The sequence below is a fragment of the Maylandia zebra genome, linkage group LG6 (genome assembly GCF_041146795.1).
Source record: "Maylandia zebra isolate NMK-2024a linkage group LG6, Mzebra_GT3a, whole genome shotgun sequence".
In the NCBI taxonomy this organism is placed as follows: domain Eukaryota; kingdom Metazoa; phylum Chordata; class Actinopteri; order Cichliformes; family Cichlidae; genus Maylandia; species Maylandia zebra.
The window spans coordinates 24103194-24125619 of record NC_135172.1 but is presented as its reverse complement, the minus strand read 5'-3'; the positions used below and the strand labels follow the sequence as shown (position 1 = coordinate 24125619).

The 22426-nt window shown below is 37.7% G+C and overlaps 1 protein-coding gene across 1 annotated transcript; it reads left to right on the top strand.

Annotated features, from left to right (window-relative positions):
* The first annotated feature begins 944 nt into the window (after positions 1-944).
* Positions 945-20435, top strand: mettl14 (methyltransferase 14, N6-adenosine-methyltransferase non-catalytic subunit). Its single transcript, XM_004549528.3, has 11 exons — positions 945-1248; positions 1649-1737; positions 2076-2163; positions 7983-8060; positions 13108-13195; positions 13271-13361; positions 14375-14516; positions 14978-15070; positions 19305-19421; positions 19546-19756; positions 19910-20435. The coding sequence occupies exons 1-11, from the start codon at positions 1183-1185 to the stop codon at positions 20215-20217; spliced, it is 1371 nt and encodes a 456-aa protein (XP_004549585.3). The 5' UTR covers positions 945-1182; the 3' UTR covers positions 20218-20435.
* Positions 20436-22426: the final 1991 nt, after the last annotated feature.

The window sequence follows — 22426 nt, the reverse complement described above, 5'->3', positions numbered from 1 at the left end:
GATTTGACCAACTGTAGTGTACCTATATTTTCAAATAGGAATGTTTTTTTAGATCTTTTATTTTGGCATTGTGTTATATGTTTCAGTACCCTTTACTACTCATTACCCACTCGACCAAGTAGTTTAGAAATATTCTATAAAATACAATCTACAACTCCTCCTGACGCACAGCATTCAAATGCTCTCAAACATGAGGGCATTTGCTCCAATAACATAAAACATGAAAATGCATGGTATAGACCGTGGTGTTGTTATTTTTATTGCTCGAATTATAAGTATTCAGTCATTTGGAGCCGATTTGTAAGGACTTAATTTGAGGTGCGTTCTTGCAGTTGAGCTATCTGAAGCACTTGCTTTTATCATTTTGCACAATCTTCTCCTTTAAAAATGAATACGCTCCATTGTCTATCGCAACTTGAATCCTTTGTGACTGCAAGAGTTTAAAAACACGAGTTAAAAGATTGTGAAATATAACAAATGCTAAGAATTACTTATCAGTGAACCAGTGCATGAAAACGTATCACCAATAAAGTCAGCGACGAAATCATCGCAGTGAGGTGAGCTGGAATTGCTAAAACATTACATGTCAGTGGTTGGTACGTCTTGGGGTAACGTGAGCGCTCTCTGTTGTGATTGGTGTTTAAATTATTAGTCGGGAACACTCGTGGGATCTGTACGCTGCTGCTTGAAGAGCGAGAAGAACTAACCGTCTTTGGAAGACGACTCATGAGACGTCAGCGATTGTGACATCATCACGCTGCGTCCGTTCAATCACAAAGGCATTCACTCTTTATTTAATACCGGCGTACACCGGCAATGGCCGAGACAGGTGGTAAATCGCTCTATTCTTAAGACCCAAATATTGTTCATACTTTGATGATTTAACCAATACAGTTAGGCATAACTGTATACGAGCTATAACAAAATTCAAATACACATGTGCCTTTGACTCTCATTTTGAACAAACTCCACCGGCGGAAGGGCAATAAATTGAGCCTGAGCGTGCGGGTGTGGAAATCAATTGCATCTATCGACTTTTCCTTTTTTTTTTAGCGGTTAACCTGCATTAGCCGGTTGCTAGCTGTTGTTACAGATAGCTATAAGTGTTATATGAAAATATTTTATTTACACCAGCGGCCAAGGGGACTTAATAGTTTGTCAGAACACAGTATATGAGACGCAATGAACAGTCGTCTTCAAGAGATACGCGAGAGACAAAAACTTAGGCGGCAGCTGTTAGCTCAACAGGCAAGTACACAACGAGCCCCCAAGCTGCCTCTCAATGTATCTACAAACCTAACGGATTTGTATTAATAACGTGGAGCTAAGCGTGTTATATGCAAAGTGGGTTTTCATATAGTTTCCGTCCAACACATCGATGCATGGGTGCCGATAACTTGCCTATCCCTTTCAAACATTCACAGTGGTCGCCCTCGAGAGGAGCAGACTCAATGTACGTGTAAATAAAAGATTTGAGCGCATTGAGGACCCATTACAATTATCCATAACGATATGGAGTCATGTACCAGCAGTACAAAACACCAAGGGGTGTTTTATTAAGAAAATGTTTCCTCATAGTCGGCACTGTATGGTTGGCACAACACAAGCAGGAGGGCCTTTACATTTACTTGTTCTGTCGTTACCACAGCTGGGAGCTGAAAGCGCAGACAGCATCGGAGCAGTCCTACACAGTAAAGACGAACTAAAAGAGATCGAGGAGACTAGAGAAACATGCAGGTAAGCTGTAGTGTTGGTACTGTTGATGGTGGCTGTGGCTCAGGCGGTAGAGAGGAGCATCCACCCATCAGAAGGTCGGCGGATCATTCCTCAACGCCACATGTTGAAGCATCATTAAGCAACATACTGAACCCCCAAGTTGCCCTGAACCATTACGAGTCCCAGTCCGTTTACTAAACTGCAGAAATGCTCAGAAGCATTTTTCTCTTTGGGTTTACTGCATGCACATTCTTTTTTTTTTCCATCTTGTGCGCTCTGTGTTGTCATTTGTTCAGTACCAAATGCTTCCTTTGGGACTTAGGAAATGTTGAAATATTGAGGTGTATTTGTTGTTGCAGGGCTTCATATGACAGCACAGCCCCTTCTTCTAAAAGGAAAGCACAGACTGAAGGAGAGGACACAGAAGAGGATGTGGAAGAGCAAAAGGTGAGTGTAACCACATAAATGTTGAGTTTATGAGATTTGGTATTATATAAATAAAACATAATTAAAAAGCCTGAATGTGTTAGGAGGAGTTAAGTATTGTAACATTGTGCCATAGGCAGTAGTAAGTAATGATTGATTGATTGATTGATTGAATCTTTATTTTGAACATGTTGAAAAAGTATAAAAAAAAAAATAGAATTAAAAGAGACAAATGAACAAAGCAAACAAAAGGAAAACGAGCAACCACAACTCCAAATAACGTCCATGTTCAAAAAGGAGCAGGAAGAAGCATAAGCTTATTTAATCCCACCCCTTTTCCACTATCTAGTATCAATAGACTACAGAAATACCTCCTTGTAATTACATTATATGTCATGTGTAATTTTTTTTTTTTTTTTTTTTTTTTTAATATATACACATATATGTTTCTATCTATCCATACCTACGTATATACACACATACGCACATATACACATTTTCAATAACCCCATTAACACCTGAAGGATACACAACCTACAATTTTATATATATTTAATATATATATATATATATATATATATATATATATATATATATATATATACACACATACATATACACACATATATATATATATATATATATATATATATATATATATATATACATATACACATACATATATACCCATACCAACAAACCCGTGCATGCGCACACACATGAAAATATTAGACAAGAACACCCTATCAAATCTCTACCTTTTCCCTGTACCCTGTAAAAACCATATCCTTAAACCGCTTTTTAAACTGCGCCATGCTTGGACATTGCTTCATATCTTTACTTAGTCTGTTCCACAGCTTCACTCCACACACAGAGATGCAAAAACTTTTTAATGTTGTACGGATACGAGGATGTTTTAAATTTAATTCCCCCCTCAAATTGTATCCCCGTTCCCTTTTAGAAAACATTTTTAGAATATTGTCAGGAAGCAGGTTATTTATTGCTTTATATATAATTTGTGCTGTGAGAAAATGAACCAGATCTGTGAATTTTAGAATTTTTGATTTTAAGAATAGTGGATTTGTATGATCTCTGTAACCAGTTTTATGGATTATCCTTATGGCCCTTTTTTGTAATATAAAGATTGATGATAGCGAACATTTGTAAGTATTGCCCCAAACCTCTGCACAGTAATTCAAATACGGTGCAATCAGGGAACAATAGAGAATGTGGAGTGATTTGTGGTCCAGAATGTGTTTTACTTTACTCAAGATTGAGACACTTCTTGAAATTTTGTTATGTATATGATTTATATGAGACTTCCAGTTTAATTTATCATCTATAATCACACCAAGAAACTTATGTTCAAGTACTCTTTCAATTTCCACACCATCTACATGAATCTGCACTTGTGCATTTCTAAGGGAATTCCCAAATAAGATAATTTTAGTTTTACTTAGATTTAGCGATAGTTTGTTCCTGTTAAACCATTTTTTAATTTTGCACATTTCTGAAGTAATTGTATCCAGCAGCTCCTTTAGATTCCCCCCAGAACAAAAAATATTTGTGTCATCTGCAAATAATACTAATTTTAATATATCAGATGCCTTACAAATATCATTTATATAAATAATAAATAATTTTGGACCCAGTACAGAGCCTTGTGGAACACCACAAGCAATGTCCAAGCATGATGAGGAATGGACACCCAGCTTCACAAATTGTTTCCGGTCACTTAAATAATTTTTCACCCATTGCAGTACAACCCCCCTAATCCCATACCGTTCCAGTTTATTAATTAATATGTCATGATTGATTGTGTCGAATGCTTTCTTGAGATCCAGAAATACTCCAGCTGCATACTGTTTCTGATCTATAGCATTCGTAATCTCCTCAATTGATTCGATTAATGCCAGAGATGTTGATCTTTTTGATCTGAATCCATATTGACTGTCAGAGAGTAATTTATATTTATCTAAGAATTTGTCTAATCGTTTATTAAACAGGTTTTCTAGGATTTTGGAGAATTGTGGTAGTAAAGAAACAGGCCTGTAATTTGTGAAGTGGCGTCTATCCCCGGTTTTATACAGCGGCACAACTTTAGCTATTTTCATTTTGTTTGGCACTTTTCCCGTCTGAAATGATAAGTTGCAAATATATGTTAGAGGTCCTACAATTCCTTCAATGACCTTCTTGACGATTTTCATGTCAATATCATTACAATCAGTGGATGTTTTATATTTACACATGTGTACAATGTCAATTATTTCTTTTTCCTCCACTGATGTGAGGAACATTGAGTTAGGGTTCCTATCAATCAGGTTTTCACTACATTCTACTGATGGCAGTGACTCAGGAATTTGTTCTGCCAGTTTTGGTCCAATATTTACAAAATAATGATTAAAGCTGTTGACCTTATCAGCAGTGTTTTCCATAATATTGCCATTATCGATAAAGTATTGTGGATAACTTTGTTGTCCAGAATTATTTTTAATGATACCGTTTAAAACATCCCATATTCCTTTCATATTATGTTTATTGTTGTTCAATATTTTACTATAATACTCCTTTCTACATACACGTATAATATTGGTCAACTTATTTTTGTATTTTTTATATTTATTTTCAGCTTCTTTTGTTCTTTGTTTTAGGTATTCCCTATAGAGTGTATTTTTCTTTTTACATGCATTTTGTAAACCCTTAGTGAGCCATGGTCTATCTGAATATTTGTGCTTTCTGTTGTATTTTATTGTTGGACAGTTTTTATCGTACAACTCCATGAATATTCTTAAAAATATGCCATATGCAATATGAATATCAGCTTCTTTGTACACCTTGTCCCAGTCCTGATTTAATAGATCGTTCTTAAATGCAGTCATAGTTTCTTCTGTCCTTACACGTCTGTATCTCAGTTGATCTTCATGCTGATTTTTCTTATAATTAGTGTCATAAACTGCAAAAACTGGTAGGTGATCACTGATGTCATTAATTAATATTCCGCTCACAATGTTGTTTTCCATATTGTTAGTGAAAATATTGTCAAGTAAGGTGGCACAATGTGGTGTAATTCTGCTAGGCCTGGTTATTTTAGGATGTAAACTCAAACTGTACATAGTGTTTAGGAATTCGTCGGTCATTTTATGCTTTTTTGGATTCAACAGGTCAATATTAAAATCACCACAGATAAACATAACTTTTTGATTTGTTTTAGAGAATATTTCCTCTATGAAGTCATTAAATACTTGAATACTAGAGCCAGGTGTTCTATATATACAGCTAATTATTACATTTTTTTCTTTTTCCTTATAAATTTCAATTGTTATACATTCTAGTAAATTATCAATTACAGTTGTCATACTTTCTACCACCTTGTAGTTTAGGTTTTTATCCACATACACAGCTACTCCCCCTCCACTCTTGTTCCTTCTATTTACAAAATTCACTTCATATCCCTCCAGTCCAAAGTCCATTCCTTTCTCCGCATTGATCCATGTTTCAGAAATGGCAATAATTCCAAATGGATTTGTCAACTCATTTAGATATTCCTTTATATTGTTGAAGTTGGCATACAGACTTCTGCTATTAAAATGGATTATTGATAATTTATTTTCCGTGTTGATGGTGTGCTTAAACTGTTCATCAGTGAAGTAGCAGCAGTTACAGCTGATGTTGTAGAAGAAATTATTTTCCGGGTCTATATCCTTTTCTAAGTCTAGAACATTATGGTCTGTGTATCGAAATGTTCTCAGTTCCAGATTATCATAAAGAGAATTCCAATGAGTCATGTTGATATTGTTGCCGGATGCAGATGAAGTTCTTTTGGACTGTGCCATGTGTTGTGTTGTGTGTCACGTCACATGTGTATTCATACCTCCAGAGTAAGTTGACCTCAGTATTTGTCCAGCTCTTCCATATTTCTGATGACCAACACTTTGGCTTGTTCCGGTGTTCCATTGAGTTTAATGAATACTTTGCAGTTGGTGGTCCATGTATTTTGAATTTTTCCCTGTTTCTTCAAGTAACGTGCTTTCCTGGCAATGTCCGCATTTCTTTTTATCAGATGTTCGTTCATGAAGACATCGGATCCTTTCAGTTTCCTTCCTTGTTTTAACAGTGCTGTTTTCTGTTTTCTGTTTGCAAATCTCACAATGATGGCTGGTTTGTTACTGTCATTTTTTCGGGGTAGAGGGTGGCAAGCCTCAATGTTGTTATAATCCACTTCCACACCTTTGGACCGTAGAAAGGTAACCACTTGATGCTCCGTGGAGTTGACATCTTCCTCTCCTGGCCCTCCTACATTGTCAGTGGCGACCGCCCGGGCGTATGACCGGGGTTTGATGCGAAGCCCCGTGATGATAACATCGTTCATCCGGGTGTACTGCTCCAAATCCGCCACTCTGTTCTCCAGGTACGCCAGCCGCCGATCCTTCTCGGCGTTCTGGATGCGGAGAGCCTTAACTTCCTCGACCAGGTCCAGGATGGCTTTCTGCTGCAGTTTGACAGTAGAAATCTCCTCTGTCATAAACTCCAGCGACTTCTTAATATCGTCTCCTTCCTCGGCTGACAGAACTTTTTTCGGGCCCATGCTGAGAGACGCTCTCGTAGCTTTGCCGTGACGACCGGCTAGCTACTTCCCAGAATCCTTTGCGGTGGCGAAAGGCGATTGTTTGATGTGTGATAAAGTGGTGTAGCCTACAGCAAAGCTATGTTCAAAAGTGTCTATCTTACAATATAGTTAAAGTTATCACTGACATCATTAGTGTTGACATAAAGGCTCTTATTCTACAAGCGTCTATACATGAGTGCCTTGAAATGTGGTGTGACTTGGACACAAAGGCTTGTAAAGGTCTGGATTGGAGGACAAAACTAATCTACTAAAATCTTGTCTGGTAAATGTTGTCTTTGAGCCAGAGTTTGACTTTGCTCTTTTGCGTGACTATAATGACGTAAATACAAATGACTTATGAAAAAGGTGGAAGTATTAGTTCATTTTTCCATTTAATACTTTCAAGTATTATTAAAACTACAACCCATTAAAGGTTTTAACAGATTATAACTGAAGTTAATGAATTGTAAGGTGAAGTATAGATTTACAATCACAATTTCAGAGAAGTTTGCATGTTGTGCGTGTTAATTAATCAAATCAATAGAACCGAATAGAATACAGAAAACATGTAAAATATTTAAATTGAGACATTTTGCTATTTTATTTAAACAAAATGGTCGGCCCAGCAATGAGCCGTCGAAATATGATAGCTGGGATAGGCTCCAGCCCCAAAGTCTGTAAACATGGCCTTGTTCCAGCAGTTTTGGGAAGTGTTATTGCCATCAAATTCATAATGAGCAATTTTTTTTTTCTTAAAATGGTACATTTCATTTTCTCAGTTTCTGCAGTAAATAAAACATGGGTTATAAGATTTGCAAATCATTGCATTCTGCTTTTATTTACATTTCCCAAAGTGCCCCAACTTTTTTGGAATTAGGGTTGTATTTTATTATAGTGCGAAATGCATCGATTCAGATGTATTAGAACAAATATATGAAAATGTGGACAGATTTAGCAGGCTGACAATGTCCCATCTCACTCTTTGATTAACATCTAACTGATTTAATGTTTTTTGTACGTTTGTGTCTTAGTTTTTTTTCTTCATATTAAACAGTGGTGGTATTTGTTATAGTTGACGATATAGTTAACCGTTCTCTTGCTTTATTTTGCAATTACATTCAGCTGCATTCATCTGCTAAACATAGTCATAATCTATGTCTTAGTCATAGTCATAATTGTAAACCTGATTGGTCATTTGTACACACATGCATATGTGGGCCTGTTTGTGTTTTAGGATGAGCTGGAAGTGCAGCAACCAGATGAAACCAACCCATATGAAGAGGTGTACAAGGACTCAAGTACTTTTCTTAAGGTTGGGAAATTCTTTCTTCGCATTCACAGTCACTTTTGTATGGACTTGCAAAACCTGTTTCCACACAAAGTATCCAGCAACTTTAAGCAAAAGAAAATTTTTGAATGGACTATAATTTGACTTTCCTAGAGATACAGATTACTCAGCAGATGTGAAAACACAGCAGGATGTCTCAGTCACTGCTCTCTGTCTACATTTGTCTTTTTTGGGGCATTTTACACACACACACACACACACACACACACACACACACACACACACACACACACACACACACACACACACGCACACACATATCCTGAGCAGAGCCATCACAGAGGTGATTAAATGTATCAGTGTGGCATCTTATTAATTTTGACAGCAAATTTTGGATTTGGTTTTGGTCTAGTTGTAGTTGACCAAATATCACAAAATTCTAGTAGACTGAATTGAAAGTTGATTCAGTTGACTAAAATATAAAGTGTTAAAGTTTGTTGTGTTTTTACCAGTGAGAGTTGTTCCACATGGTTTACAAAGTGTATTATTTTCCTTGACATCAAATGCCAAACTTGCCCGTATGTCTGTTTTTTTTTCTTCCTTCCAAGCAATGACATTTTGTCGCATTTTCACAAGAAAAAAGGGTGTACCTTTTTCCAGGGAGTGCATCTGACCTTATTGCACAATAGGGCTGCCACGATTAGTCGACAAGTCACGATTATGACGGCTAGCAAAATCGTCGACGACTAATTTAATAGTCGACACATCATTTGAAGCTTTGTAAGATCCCAAAAGACACAGGAATAAGTAATAGGATTTAAGAGTGTAATAACGGACTGAAACAGAAGATGGCAGCACTGCATGTACAAGGATGCCAGCTGCCGTTAAACCCCGAAGAAGAAGAAGAAGCAGTGTCTGGTATCATAGCTGTGTCCAAATTCAGAGGCTGCATCCTTTGGAGGCCGCATTTGTAGGCCAGTTACGTTACAGCAATGCGACGAAGGCTGTCCAAATTCGATGACTTCTGCAACTGCGGCCGATAAATGTGTCCTTCATTTCCCCAGATTTGAAGGATGGGTTGGGTGTATCCTTCGTGGCCCAGCCTATCCCAGGATTCATAGCGCAGCCCAGCCAATTCCATCAATGGCAGCAGCTAATTAGTTTTAATATTACTATTATTACTCTTTCTGTGTCACAAAATAAACTTTTAACTTATTTTCAGGCAACAATGTAGCTGTGCAAACTTCAAATATCTGCTTGGTTTATCAAGACATCACATATTTGCAAAAGCGCTCTGACGTTTTTGGAGACGTCTGTTATCCACCAGCTCGATAGCTAGCTGGGGTTCAAAGCTCACTAGAGCCGACGAGAACAGCAAACTCCCGGCAAATCGTTTTCAACCCCCCGCTGTCTTTTGCTACTCAGGTTAAACATCATATATAAGTCACTTAGATAACTTAAAAATTTTATTGTTCGTTTTTTTCAGTGTTTTATTTATTCCTGAGTAAATCGGTTTAGCTGAGATTAAAGTTATAGTTTTTACTAGGGCTGCACGATTTTGTATAAAATGAGAATCACAATTTTTTTTTGCTTAGAATTGAGATCACGATTCTCTCACGATTTTCTTTTCCAATATAAATATTTATTGCACTTATTAACTGCACATCATCTTCGTAACAGTTGAGACTGAACATAAAAACAATAAATGTAATAATCTAGAAAACTAATTGAAATGACTGTCAAGCTGCCACTGCCATGCTTCTAACAGGAAACTTCACTGTGCTGTAACAGGGCTTGCAAAATTTAAAAATCCCTGGTAGCCCTTCAGTCAGGGACTCTTCAGTTTTTGGTACCCCAAAATAAATTTAAGCAGTCCGAATAAAAAAGAGCAATTTTTTTGATTGATGTTTTGTTTCCTTTACAATATTATACATTAAAGTATAATATTGTAAAGGACACAAAACATTAATCAAAAAATTGTTGAAACACAAATTACAACATTGTATAAAAATTACAATCATCAACTCAAATACTTGGTTCTAATTGAACAGAAGTTTCTATCAACTTGTAAGAACTGTGTAGGACATGAATCAGTCTGTGTCAGATCCTGAATTTGAAATTTCCACTGAAGTCACGAGTAAGAGACAAGTGGAACCAAGATCGAGGCCATTTGCTTTTTGAAGTTTGCAAAGACTGCTAAATTGTGCCAGTGGTAGTTCACTCTTTGCAACATAGTACGCTGTTCTAAACAGATTTTTCAGGTTTATTTTTAGTATATTATTTGCAATTGGTGTTTGTTCTGGGAAAGATATTGCAGACTGAGCAATAATGCATTTCTTGCATTTCTCATGGGTTCTAATGGGGGCCTTTCTTAAAATGACTGGTCCCAGTAACAAAGGCGCTTGTCGACTCAGAAATCGAGAGAAAACCAACAACACACCCGGCACAACATTATGTTATTTACACGGGTGCACATAAGTGGTCCGCATGTGCGCATTCGCTGTCAAAATAAAAGACGCGCACCAGATAAGAAGTTGCAACGCGTGTTTGCGTCCATATAAAAAGCACTGTTTTTGTCCGCTAGAGTGGGATTTTCACGGCACATTCCGCACCACATCTCTGTGCGTTCATCATTTGTTTGAAGCCAGCTCACCTCCTGCAACCACTTTTCCGAGAATACGCGCTTCTTTTGTGGTTTGGACTCCTTCTGACATTTCTTTGGAGGTGGAGGAACACCAAAGCAATTGCTTAAAGGAGCTTCTTCGACATCTTTAAGAGTTCTAAACAAATGTCTGTCCACCTCCAGAAAATCTTATGTATGCAAACGCGCGTTGCAACTTCATATCTTGTGCGCGTTTTTTTTTTTTTGACAGCGAATGCGCACCTGCAGACCACTTATGTGCAGCCCCGGTTATATAGCTCGTCATATTGCAGCCACAGAAATTCTTTTGTCCATGAAACTATAAAGCTGCAATTTCTTTTTGCCTCGTAGTCTGATTTGTCATAACTTTTCTTTGGCTGTCACTTCTTCACCCTGACCTGTCTTATTTGGCTCAGCAGAACTAAAATATACAGAACTATAAAATATATACCCAACTAAAATTTACCCAGCTACATTTCCGAAAGAATGCAAAAGCATTGACATATATTTTTCCTTCCTACGATAGCCCAACGGGCGGGGCAGAGATAGATTTTTGCTAGCCCGACTGGAAAAATCGCTAGTCCCGGGATGTCGGGCTAGCCATTTTGTGAGCCCTGTGTAACATGATATGTAAAAGATTTTTAAATTTAAAGGCACTGATTTTTTTTTCATTTCAAATTGCTTTGGTGATGCTAACCTAGATTTTACCCAGAAGATTTAGTGCAACCAATGTGACAACGGGTTAACTTGAAAGAGAAGGGAAAAAAACAAGTAGTGAAGGAAGAATTATAACGCTATCATTTTTAGTTGCTTCTTAAGTAATCAGCAGCCAAGCATATGTAAGATAAACAAGTTTTATTCTGGCAGGTGTTGCCAAACCAGAAGTGTCAGTTTTGTTTGCCAGCATGAGCATATGACTTGGACTGAGGATAGTCTGTGGAATGTTTTCTAACTAATTAAATTATTCATTCAGTGCCAGTTTCTATTGTAACACTATACTACTTGCACTGTAAACATTTATGCTGTTTAAGTACTCTTATATTTAAATTAGGGCTGCCACAATTAGTCGACTAGTCATGATTACGTCGACTATCACAAAAGACGCAGGAATAAGTAGTAGGATTTAAGAGTGTAATAAAATCAGTGAGTAGTCTCACTGTTACAAACAAAAATCAGCTCTGGCAAGCAAGGGATATATGAACAGGATTATTCATGTTTTCACAGTTTGTTCCTAATATGTGTTGGAATTAAATAATTTGCAGTGCCTCAATACTGCTATGCTTTTTTTATTAATAAGTGTTATAAAGTTATATAGTGTAGTATTAAGTGGACACAGCCCTGAAAAATAAAGGCATTAGACCATGTGTCCTTGGGGAGTGGAAAGCTGCAGACTCCCGCTCATGCTTGCCTGGGAAAATGCAGATAAGAGAGCACCATCTCTAGTGGAAAGTTACTGAGACACTGTTGTTTAGACTAGAATGAGAGAGCTTCTGTAATAAAACTGTTAGGAGCACACCGCCATTTTGAGATCCGCGGCAGCGTGTCATGCAGGACGCATCTCCCTTCTAGAAGTAATAAAGTGTTAAATGGTCTACTGAGCAGTGTTTTGTCTTCCATTGGATGACTCTGAGGAATCAAAAGAACTCGGTGAAGTGTTGATATTTACATATGATTCCACATTTTATCACATTCCATAAATTTTAGATTTTTGTAATACAGTGGTCCCTCGTTTATCACGGGAGTTACATTCTAAAAATAACCCACAATAAGTGAAATCCGCAAAGTAGTCAGCTTTATTATTTACAATTATTATTTACAATTATTATAGATGTCTTAAGGCTTTATACACTTTTCTCAGACAGGCGTGAACTTTTCACACTTTTCTCTCTTGTTTAAACACTCTCAAAGTTCAAACCTTCATAGAAAAATAAGTCCAGTATTATAGAATGAAACCAAAGATCAAACCCTGTTTTCAGGGGTTCATGTTCAGGGTCCAGAACATGGGAATAGAGCAGCTGCGAGAGAAGTCAACATTAATGAATCAATGGTACGGAAGTAGAGGAAGCAAGAAGAATGAGTTGAGTAAAGTTTGACTTATCTGACTGTTTTGTTTTGCTTAATGTATCTTATAATCCGGTGTGCCTTGTGGTCCGAAAAATACGGTAATTTCTGCCTTCCTTCAGCATGTCCAGAAGTCCAACTTTTTGTGCAATGGTTAGCATCATCCTCTGCCTTTTGATTGCTACCTCAGGGGCCTTTGACAGTGCAAAACGCACAAGATTGTCAATGATCTACATCCAATCAGGATGAAGAAAAATATGTGCTATAAAAAAAATATTAAATATTTTAAAATGGCACATATTAAAGGTATGATAAAACACAGGTTCACATGTGGTTTGTCTTTATATGGCAATTTTCTTTCATTCTCAGGGTACCCAGTCATTGAATCCTCACAATGACTACTGCCAGCATTTTGTGGACACTGGGCATAGGCCACAGAACTTCATCAGAGATGTTGGTAAGTGTGTGCTTGCTATTTGATTGTTTCATATTCATGTATGTGAGTCTGACCTCTGTGTCGCCTGTTGTAAAGGCTTGGCCGACCGATTTGAAGAATACCCTAAACTTCGAGAGTTGATCAGACTGAAGGACGAACTCATCGCCACTACCAACACCCCTCCCATGTATGCTAAATGAATACTAATGTTTATCTGATTATGAGTGCAATTAATTTATGCTTGAATTACAGTCCATCTGGAATGTGTTCACAGCACTTTACTTATTCCGCCTTTTGTCATGTTACAGCCTTATTTTAAAAGGGATAAAATTAATTTTTCACCCCAAAATCCCTTAATTTGATTTGATTTTTTAAAAGTTTTTCTTATGTATATAGTAAAATAAAATACAACAAAAATATAACATCTACAGAAGTATTTACAGCCTTTGCTAACACATTCAAATTTGAGCTCCGGTGCATCTTCTTTTCACTGATTATCTTACAAATGTTTCTACAACAAGGTTGGAGTCCACTTTTTCTAAATTCAGTTGATGGAACATGCTTTGGAAAGGCACACCTGTCTATATAAGGTCCCATAGTTGATAGGTCATGTCAGAGCACAAACCAAGCCATGAAGTCCAAGAAATTGTCTGTAGACATCTGAGACAGGATCTGGTGAAGGGTACATAAACATTTCTGCAGGGTTGAAGATCACGATGAGCACAATGGCCTCCATCGAAGTTTGGAACCACTAGGACGTTTCATAGGTTGGTCGCACGTCAACCTGAGAGAAGTTCTATGAAAGCAAATGGGAGAAATTGCCCAAAAAGAGATGTACCAAGCTTGTAGCTTCATACATAAAATAAAACCTACTTGGAGGCTGTAAATGCTGCCAAGCGGGTTTTAACAAAGTATTAAGTGAAGGCTGTATATACTTATATGCATGTTATATTTTTGTTTGTTTGTTTTACATTTTTATTAACTTTGCAAGAGTTTCAAATAAACTTTTTTTTCTTTACTTTGACACTGGCTTATTGTTTGTTGAATTTGAGGTAAAAATAAATGTAATCAATTTTGGAAAAAGCTGTAAAAAGTGTGTAATAAGATATGGAACAAGCGAAGCACCGTGAATACGTTCCAGATGCACTGTAAAGTAGTCACTGACCATTTCAAGTTCGGTACGTTTGTCTGTGTGTTTAGGTACCTCCAGGCAGACCCAGAGCACTTTGACCTGAAGGATTTGAAGTGCAAATTCGATGTGATTTTGCTTGAACCTCCTCTAGAGGAATACTACAGAGAATCAGGCATAAGCCACACTGAACGCTTCTGGACCTGGGATGATGTATGTATACTATTTCTGACTGGTTTGCATTTACTGGTTTAGACTAGCATGTAATTAAATACTGAAAACTCTTACTGTTTTTAAAAAACACTACAAAACTAAAATAAATAAGCTACAGAAGTTATTATCTTATGTGTGAAGGTGAGGTAGGGGTTGGTTTGAAACATGACTCCAAGGACAGCAAACAGTTTGGACCTGTAAAACAGCCAGCATCCCAAATGGCACTGTTTATCTGCTGATGTGAAAGTCTGTTAAAATGTGTCATAATTCTGATTGCAAAAGCTGCCAGACAGGACTGAAAAAAAGGAATGGCTTTATCTCCTGCAGGTTTTTTTTAATGCAAAGGTAGCCTATGAGCTAGAAAAGAAGAGTTAAGTAAGTAGTAGTTACTTACTCAGCATGGAGTGTTCTTCTCATTTACGCTTATTCCTCTTTCCATTCCCTTCACTCTCCTATTATAGCTCATGAGACTGGAGATAGAAGAGATATCTGCTCTACGTTCCTTTGTCTTTCTCTGGTGTGGCTCTGGTGAAGGACTGGACCTGGGCAGGATGGTAACGCAATTTTTTATTCATTAAAAAAAGCATTCAGTCCTGGAGTGAGCCAAAATTTCTCATTGTAACAGGTTGATCAATTTTAGACACTTTACCTGTTAGTGGTTTTAATGTTATGGCTAAACAACAAAAAAAAAAATACACACCCTACTACCAAAAAAATCCACAATTGTCCAGAATTTAGTAGATAATAATTTGATTTACTGGTTCCCAGTTTGCCATATTAAGGATTGACATATTTTCAGTTGCTCAGAACCTAATTCAGCATGCTTCTTATCCCCGAGTTAGACATCAGGAAAGTGAATTTTAATTAATTAGGTTATGTAATAATTTTATAGAGATACATTAATCTAAGTCTGACTTATGAGTTTTAGGGGAGAATATATCTACTTTTGCTTTGAACTTAAAAATGTTTATGTCGATGTTATTTTTCTTGGACAGTTGGAGAAATGAAAATTTATTGATATCATGACCCTGTTCTAGAAAGCAGGTTTAGGGAAAATCTGAGTTAATCAAGAGATGAGGGGAGGTCTGTTGGTTTTCCCATCTAGAAGGATAGGTACAGGAAGAAAGAGAGAAGGAATTTAATTTAATTCAATTCAATTCAATTGTATATGTACAGCACCAAATCATAACAACAGTTGCCTCAAGGTGCTTTATAATGGTATGTTGTATTTGGAAAAAAGAAAACAAGCTTATCCTGTGGTTTTATTAATCTGTATGACTCAGTTTCGTTTCCTCATTCATTGAGTTGATAACAGAACGCTTCCTAGAATTCTTTAATCTGTAGAAATGTCCATCTTGGCGAACAGTTAAATTGCAATCCAGCTGTTCTCTATCTAAGGAACAGTTCCCTGTCATCAGTGTAAAGACCGAGAAAGTTATCGCTGGACATCGTAGATTGCCAATAAACTCAGAATAAATTATATAACACATACCAACATAAATCTTGTGACATAAATGTGCTTTACAGTTTTTAAATACAGATTACTTACAGTCTGATCTGTCCTGACCTTAGAAAAATATGTTCACACGTTGACATAAGCATAAAATGATTTGGAATGAATGTTTGAACCTCAACATTTGCACTTTCTAAAAAAATAAAATTGCCACAGAATAGTATCAAAGTTAAGAGGAAATTCCTCTTAGGCTACGTTCACACTGCAGGCGAAAGCGCATCAAATCCGACTTTTTTGACCCTATGCGACCCATATCCGATCATGTTATGACAGTGTGAACGGCACAAATCCGATCTGGGTCACTTTCGTATGTGGTACTGAGTCCGATACATATCTGATGTTTTAGAAAGCGACTGCTGTTTGAATGGTCATGTCGCATTAAATCCGTCTTTTACGTCACTGACACAAGACAGACGCCAATTATCAGCTCCCAAGAAGACATCGCAAACGCTTGCTGGCCATCCAGTGAAACTGTTTGGAAGACAACGTTGGAGAAACATGAACATTTTATTTGTACTGTATAATCTGCAGATTCTGACAGAAATCTGCAACTATCCTCTGAAGCAGCGCTCCTCTAAAACAGCAATAAGGACAATTATTATGTGTAAATAACAAAATAACTTAAAGCAAAATTGGGAAACGTAAAGTCTGAAACAAGTCTTCATATTAACGGCCATCAGTCAAACAATACTGTTTGATCTGGGTCTAAACAGAGCTCGTTGTGTGTGACGTCTTCTTTTGTGCATGCGGGACACTTTGAGCGTTCACACTCAGGGCTCGCAAAATCACTAGCCCCGGGACGTCGGGCTAGTGATTTTTCCAGTCGGGCTAGCAAAATCTATCTCTGCCCTGCCCGTCGGGCTATCGTAGGAAGGAAAAATATATGTCAATGCTTTTGCATTCTTTCAGAAATGTAGCTGGGTAATTATGTCATTGGCATCGGTGAGCCACTGTCAATATGTGACATATTGAAATCGCGTTTGAATTTGCGCTTGTTTTTTGCTTTCACTTTGCAATCGCGCGAACTGTGTATAGAGAGCGACAGCACTGATTGGTGAGTGACGATCATTTGCGCACCAATTTCTCTGACATCGTCTTATCAATCGTTAGCTTACTATGCAAACATGACAAGTGAAATCTCCGGCAGCTTAAACATGTGAGAGGTTGATCGCGCAGAGAATCGCTGAGCTTATGTGAGTGCGTGTGTAAAAGCAGCAGGATTTATATTTTAGTTCTGCTGAGCCAAATAAGACAGGTCAGGGTGAAGAAGTGACAGCCAAAGAAAAGCTTACCACAAAACGGAAAAGTTATGACAAATCAGACTATAAGGCAAAAAGAAAGTGCAGCTTTATGGTTTCATGGACAAAAGAATTTCTGTGGCTGCAATATGACGAGCTAAATAACCAGGGCTGCACATAAGTGGTCTGCAGGTGCGCATTCGCTGTCAAAAAAAAAAACACGCACAAGATAAGAAGTTGCAACGCGCGTTTGCATACATAAGATTTTCTGGAGGTGGACAGACATTTGTTTAGAACTCTTAAAGATGTTGAAGAAGCTCCTTTAAGCAATTGCTTTGGTGTTCCTCCACCTCCAAAGAAATGTCAGAAGGAGTCCGAACCACAAAAGAAGCGCGTATTCTCGGAAAAGTGGTTGCAGGAGGTGAGCTGGCTTCAAACAAATGATGAACGCACAGAGATGTGGTGCAGAATGTGCCGTGAAAATCCCACTCTAGCGGACAAAAACAGTGCTTTTTATATGGACGCAAACACGCGTTGCAACTTCTTGTCTGGTGCGCGTCTTTTATTTTGACAGCGAATGCGCACATGCGGACCACTTATGTGCACCCGTGTAAATAACATAATGTTCTGCCGGGTGTGTTGTTGGTTTTCTCTCGATTTCTGAGTCGACAAGCGCCTTTGTTACTGGGACCAGTCATTTTAAGAAAGGCCCCCATTAGAACCCATGAGAAATGCAAGAAATGCATTATTGCTCAGTCTGCAATATCTTTCCCAGAACAAACACCAATTGCAAATAATATACTAAAAATAAACCTGAAAAATCTGTTTAGAACAGCGTACTATGTTGCAAAGAGTGAACTACCACTGGCACAATTTAGCAGTCTTTGCAAACTTCAAAAAGCAAATGTCCTAGATCTTGGTTCCACTTGTCTCTTACTCGTGACTTCAGTGGAAATTTCAAATTCAGGATCTGACACAGACTGATTCATGTCCTACACAGTTCTTACAAGTTGATAGAAACTTCTGTTCAATTAGAACCAAGTATTTGAGTTGATGATTGTAATTTTTATACAATGTTGTAATTTGTGTTTCAACAATTTTTTGATTAATGTTTTGTGTCCTTTACAATATTATACTTTAATGTATAATATTGTAAAGGACACAAAACAGGAAACAAAACATCAATCAAAAAAATTGCTCTCTTTTTTATTCGGACTACTTAAATTTATTTTGGGCTACAAAAAACTGAAGAGTCCCTGACTGAAGGGCTACCAGGGATTTTGAAATTTTGCGAGCCCTGACACTAGAGCGCGTTCGCTGTCACATTTTATTTGTAGTGTGAACAAGCAGTCAAAAAAATCAGATTCGATCAAAAAATCGGAATTGAGCATTAAGACCTGCAGTGTGAACGTAGCCGAAGTTTCATCCTCATTGGTTAAATAGTGATCACATGCTCTCTTTTCTTTCAGTTTCCTTTTTTTGTCTTTTTCGTGTGACTGCTAGTTTGTGGTAACTTTGGTAGGGGCGATCATGGCTCAAGAGTTGGCAGTTTGTCTTGTAATCGCAAGGTTGGCGGTTCGAGCTCCGGCTCGGACAGTCTTGGTCGTTGTGTCCTTGGGCAAGACACTTCACCTACCGCCTACTGGTGTTGGCCAGAGGGGCCGATGGCGCGATATGGCAGCCTCGCTTCTGTCAGTCTGCCCCAGTTGCAGCTGTGGCTACAACTGTGGTTTGCCTCCACCAGTCTGTGAATGAATAGTGGAATTGTAAAGTGCTTTGAGGGTCTTGAAAAGCGCTATATAAATGCAATCCATTATTATTAACTGAGCCTAACTTTAGGAAGTCCAGAAATATGCTTTCTTATATAGATAACGATTTGCAGTTGAAGTTACATTATATACGAGTTACCCATTGACCTAGCCTACAGTAAAGGTTATTTATTTATTTTCAGTTAAACAGCTTTAAATGCAATGCTTGTTCAGTCTGTACAATACATTGGGATGTCATAATACCTACCGTTTATTTCTTCTTTTTCAGTGTTTGAGGAAGTGGGGCTTTAGGAGGTGTGAGGATATCTGCTGGATTAAGACCAACAAGAATAACCCAGGAAAAACCAAGGCACTGGATCCAAAAGCAGTATTCCAAAGGACCAAGGTATTTTGTACACACACACACACACACACACACACACACACACACACTTGGTATATTATTGATGTAAATTGTGGGATTAATTGTATAGTATGATGCATGATGACAAACAACACAATCCTTCCAGGAACATTGCCTAATGGGAATCAAAGGAACAGTGCGTAGGAGTTCTGATGGAGACTTCATCCATGCCAATGTAGACATTGACTTGATCATCACTGAAGAGCCTGAGATGGGAAATGTAGAGAAGCCTGTGGAGATCTTCCACATCATTGAGCACTTCTGTTTGGGCCGCAGAAGGTTGCACCTGTTTGGAAGAGACTCTACCATCAGACCAGGTACGATGGATATGTGCTTTTCTTTGGAAAATATGTTGACTTAAAATTAGTTGACAACAACATTTTATTTACTTATTTTCAATTCAGTTTCTCTGTCTTTCGTTCTTGTTTGTCATTACACATATTGTTTCGTTTTTTCCACTCTCATTCTAGGCTGGCTGACAGTGGGTCCTACTTTGACAAACACCAACTTTAACCCAGAAACCTACGCTGCACATTTTGGTTTACCTAACTGCCATCTGTCTGGCTGCACTGAAGAAATAGAGAGGCTCCGGCCCAAGTCTCCCCCTGTTAAACTTAAGTCGGACCGTGGTGGCGGACCACCCAGAGGGGGGCGTGGTGGGCCAAATGCTGGAAGAGGGGGAGACAGAGGTCGAGAAAGAAACCGACCAAATTTCCGTGGAGACAGGGGAGGGTTCAGGGGTAGGGGAGGGCCACATAGAGGCTTTCCACCTCGGTAGAGTAAAGAACTAATGCCATCCACACTATAGTGGGAACTTCCATTTGTTTTGTCTGAAGATTTATCCGTAACTCATTTTTGTATGTAAATGATTTAGATGGAAAAAGTTGAGAAGTTTGCCAGTGTGGTTACTTTTTTAATCATTTTGATTTCTTTATATTTTTCATGGATATACGTTAGATTGAATAGGAGTTTCCTGAATAAAATAGATTTTCACCACTTCTGTTTGCATATTGATTTTTGTATTTGGAGATGAATGTATATGTACTCATACAGATGATCAGGGTTTCATATTTAGACAGGTTATTGAAAGTAAGTGGGAATTAAAACAAACAGTAGTTATTGTTGATGAAAGATAGGATAACAGTAAACTTTCTTATTATTATTATTATTATCATCATTATTATTATTATATGGGCCACGATAATCCAATTGTACACTTCTCAAAAAAATGTAAGACTCGGTCACAGTATATGAACTTCAAAGTCAAACTTCACAGATATCTATCTGTCACTTCCATTTTCATCAAAGCAGGTGAGAGTGAATAACAGCAGCTTATGCTTTGTAACTGGACTGATTCAGCTGATATCAGTTTAAATGACCCTGTTATATTGAGACGGTCGAGTTTTCCCTCAATTCTTTCAGCAGTATACTAAAAAAAAAAGCTGCTGCCTCACTGCAGCACTACAGTATACATTTTGTATGCTAATTTTAAATAATGGCTGCTACCAAACGGCTCTTTCATACAGTGAAAATTAGATCCGTGTCTCTATCAGGCTTCACAAGTACTTTATTTTTGGTTTAGCACAGCATGCATGTCCTGAGCACTTTAACTGATTTGCTTATCTGTTGCATTCACACTTCTACTGCTGTCGAGTATGTGGAAAGAATGTCAGCAAAGGAGTTCTAAGGAATTTGTTGCAACATGAGGAACATAATACACATTGTGAAACTTCACACTCAGTTGACCAATCCGGTTTGTGAGCACCATTATAGGCAAGGCAAGGCAAGGCAAGTTTATTTGTATAGCACAATTCAACAACAAGGTGATTCAAAGTGCTTTACAGAGACATTAGAAACAACATTTATAGGGTAAATGTGTTTTGTAATTAGTTTTTAATCTGAGATATTTTAGTGCACTTTAACTACAGCTAGTTTCAACCATGAGTTTGTCCATTTCAGTTTAGTTTTCATTAGTTTCAGTGTCAGTTACAATCTTTTTAATTGTTATTATATGTGGGTTATTTACCAGGGTCAAGATTTATGAAGCAAAGACTGCATTACAGAACAATCACAACACTGTATTTAGGCGGCGTACTCACAGTCATGTAGACAACTCACCAAGCAGGCTGTGTTCACAAATGTAACCAAACTGACAAAGACTAAAATTATAGACTTTTATTTTTTTGCATTTTTGTTTCCAGTTTTTCTTTACTTAACTTTAGCAACTTTACTCTGGAGTTGATCAACAAATAGTTTAAAGTGATGTAATACTTTACTAATGACCACATCAGACAGGTGTCCCCCTGCCCCAAGCCCTAAAATTGTCGTAGCTCAATCCACCATTTGTGAAATGACAATAAATTATGTTACATTCAAATCCTTTTCAGAATGAATGAATTAGCTAATGTACGCACATAAAGCTAAAGTAAGACGGAAAACGAAACAAAAACCATCACAGAGTATCTGCTAAACCAGGGGTGGGCAACTCCAGGCCTCGAGGTCCGGTGTCCTGCAGGTTTTAGATGTCACCCTGGGTCAACGCGCCTGAATCAAATGACTAGTTCATTACCAGACCTCTGGAGAACTACAAAACATGTTGAGGAGGTAATTTAGCAATTTGAATCAGCTTTGTTGGATCAAGGACACATCTAAAACCCGCAGGACACTGGCCCTCGAGGCCTGGAGTTGCCATGAGCCAAACACTGGTCTGTTTGTGTGCACATTAGCAGGATTTATTTAACATCAACTTTCAAGCATGACTGTGATTGGGTAATCAGACAGAGCCAGCTGCTGAAGTGTCCAATCTTTATGGCTGTGAAAGGGGCAAGATTTCTTGTGTTTTCATTATATTTTCCTGTAAGAAGTATTGTGTTCCAAGTTGTTAAGAATGAACCACATGATTTATTTATTTATTTATTTAGGACAGTGCATTTTAATGAACATAAATGTAAAAAAAATTACATGAATGTAAACATACCAGATTATAG

Bases quoted from the DNA above. Each gene is read 5' to 3' on its own strand.
- mettl14 (XM_004549528.3), top strand. From the start codon at position 1,183: ATGAACAGTCGTCTTCAAGAGATACGCGAGAGACAAAAACTTAGGCGG. The intron at 19,422-19,545 runs GTATTTTGTACA...CAATCCTTCCAG, and splicing joins CAGTATTCCAAAGGACCAAG to GAACATTGCCTAATGGGAAT. The intron at 19,757-19,909 runs GTACGATGGATA...CTCTCATTCTAG, and splicing joins AGACTCTACCATCAGACCAG to GCTGGCTGACAGTGGGTCCT.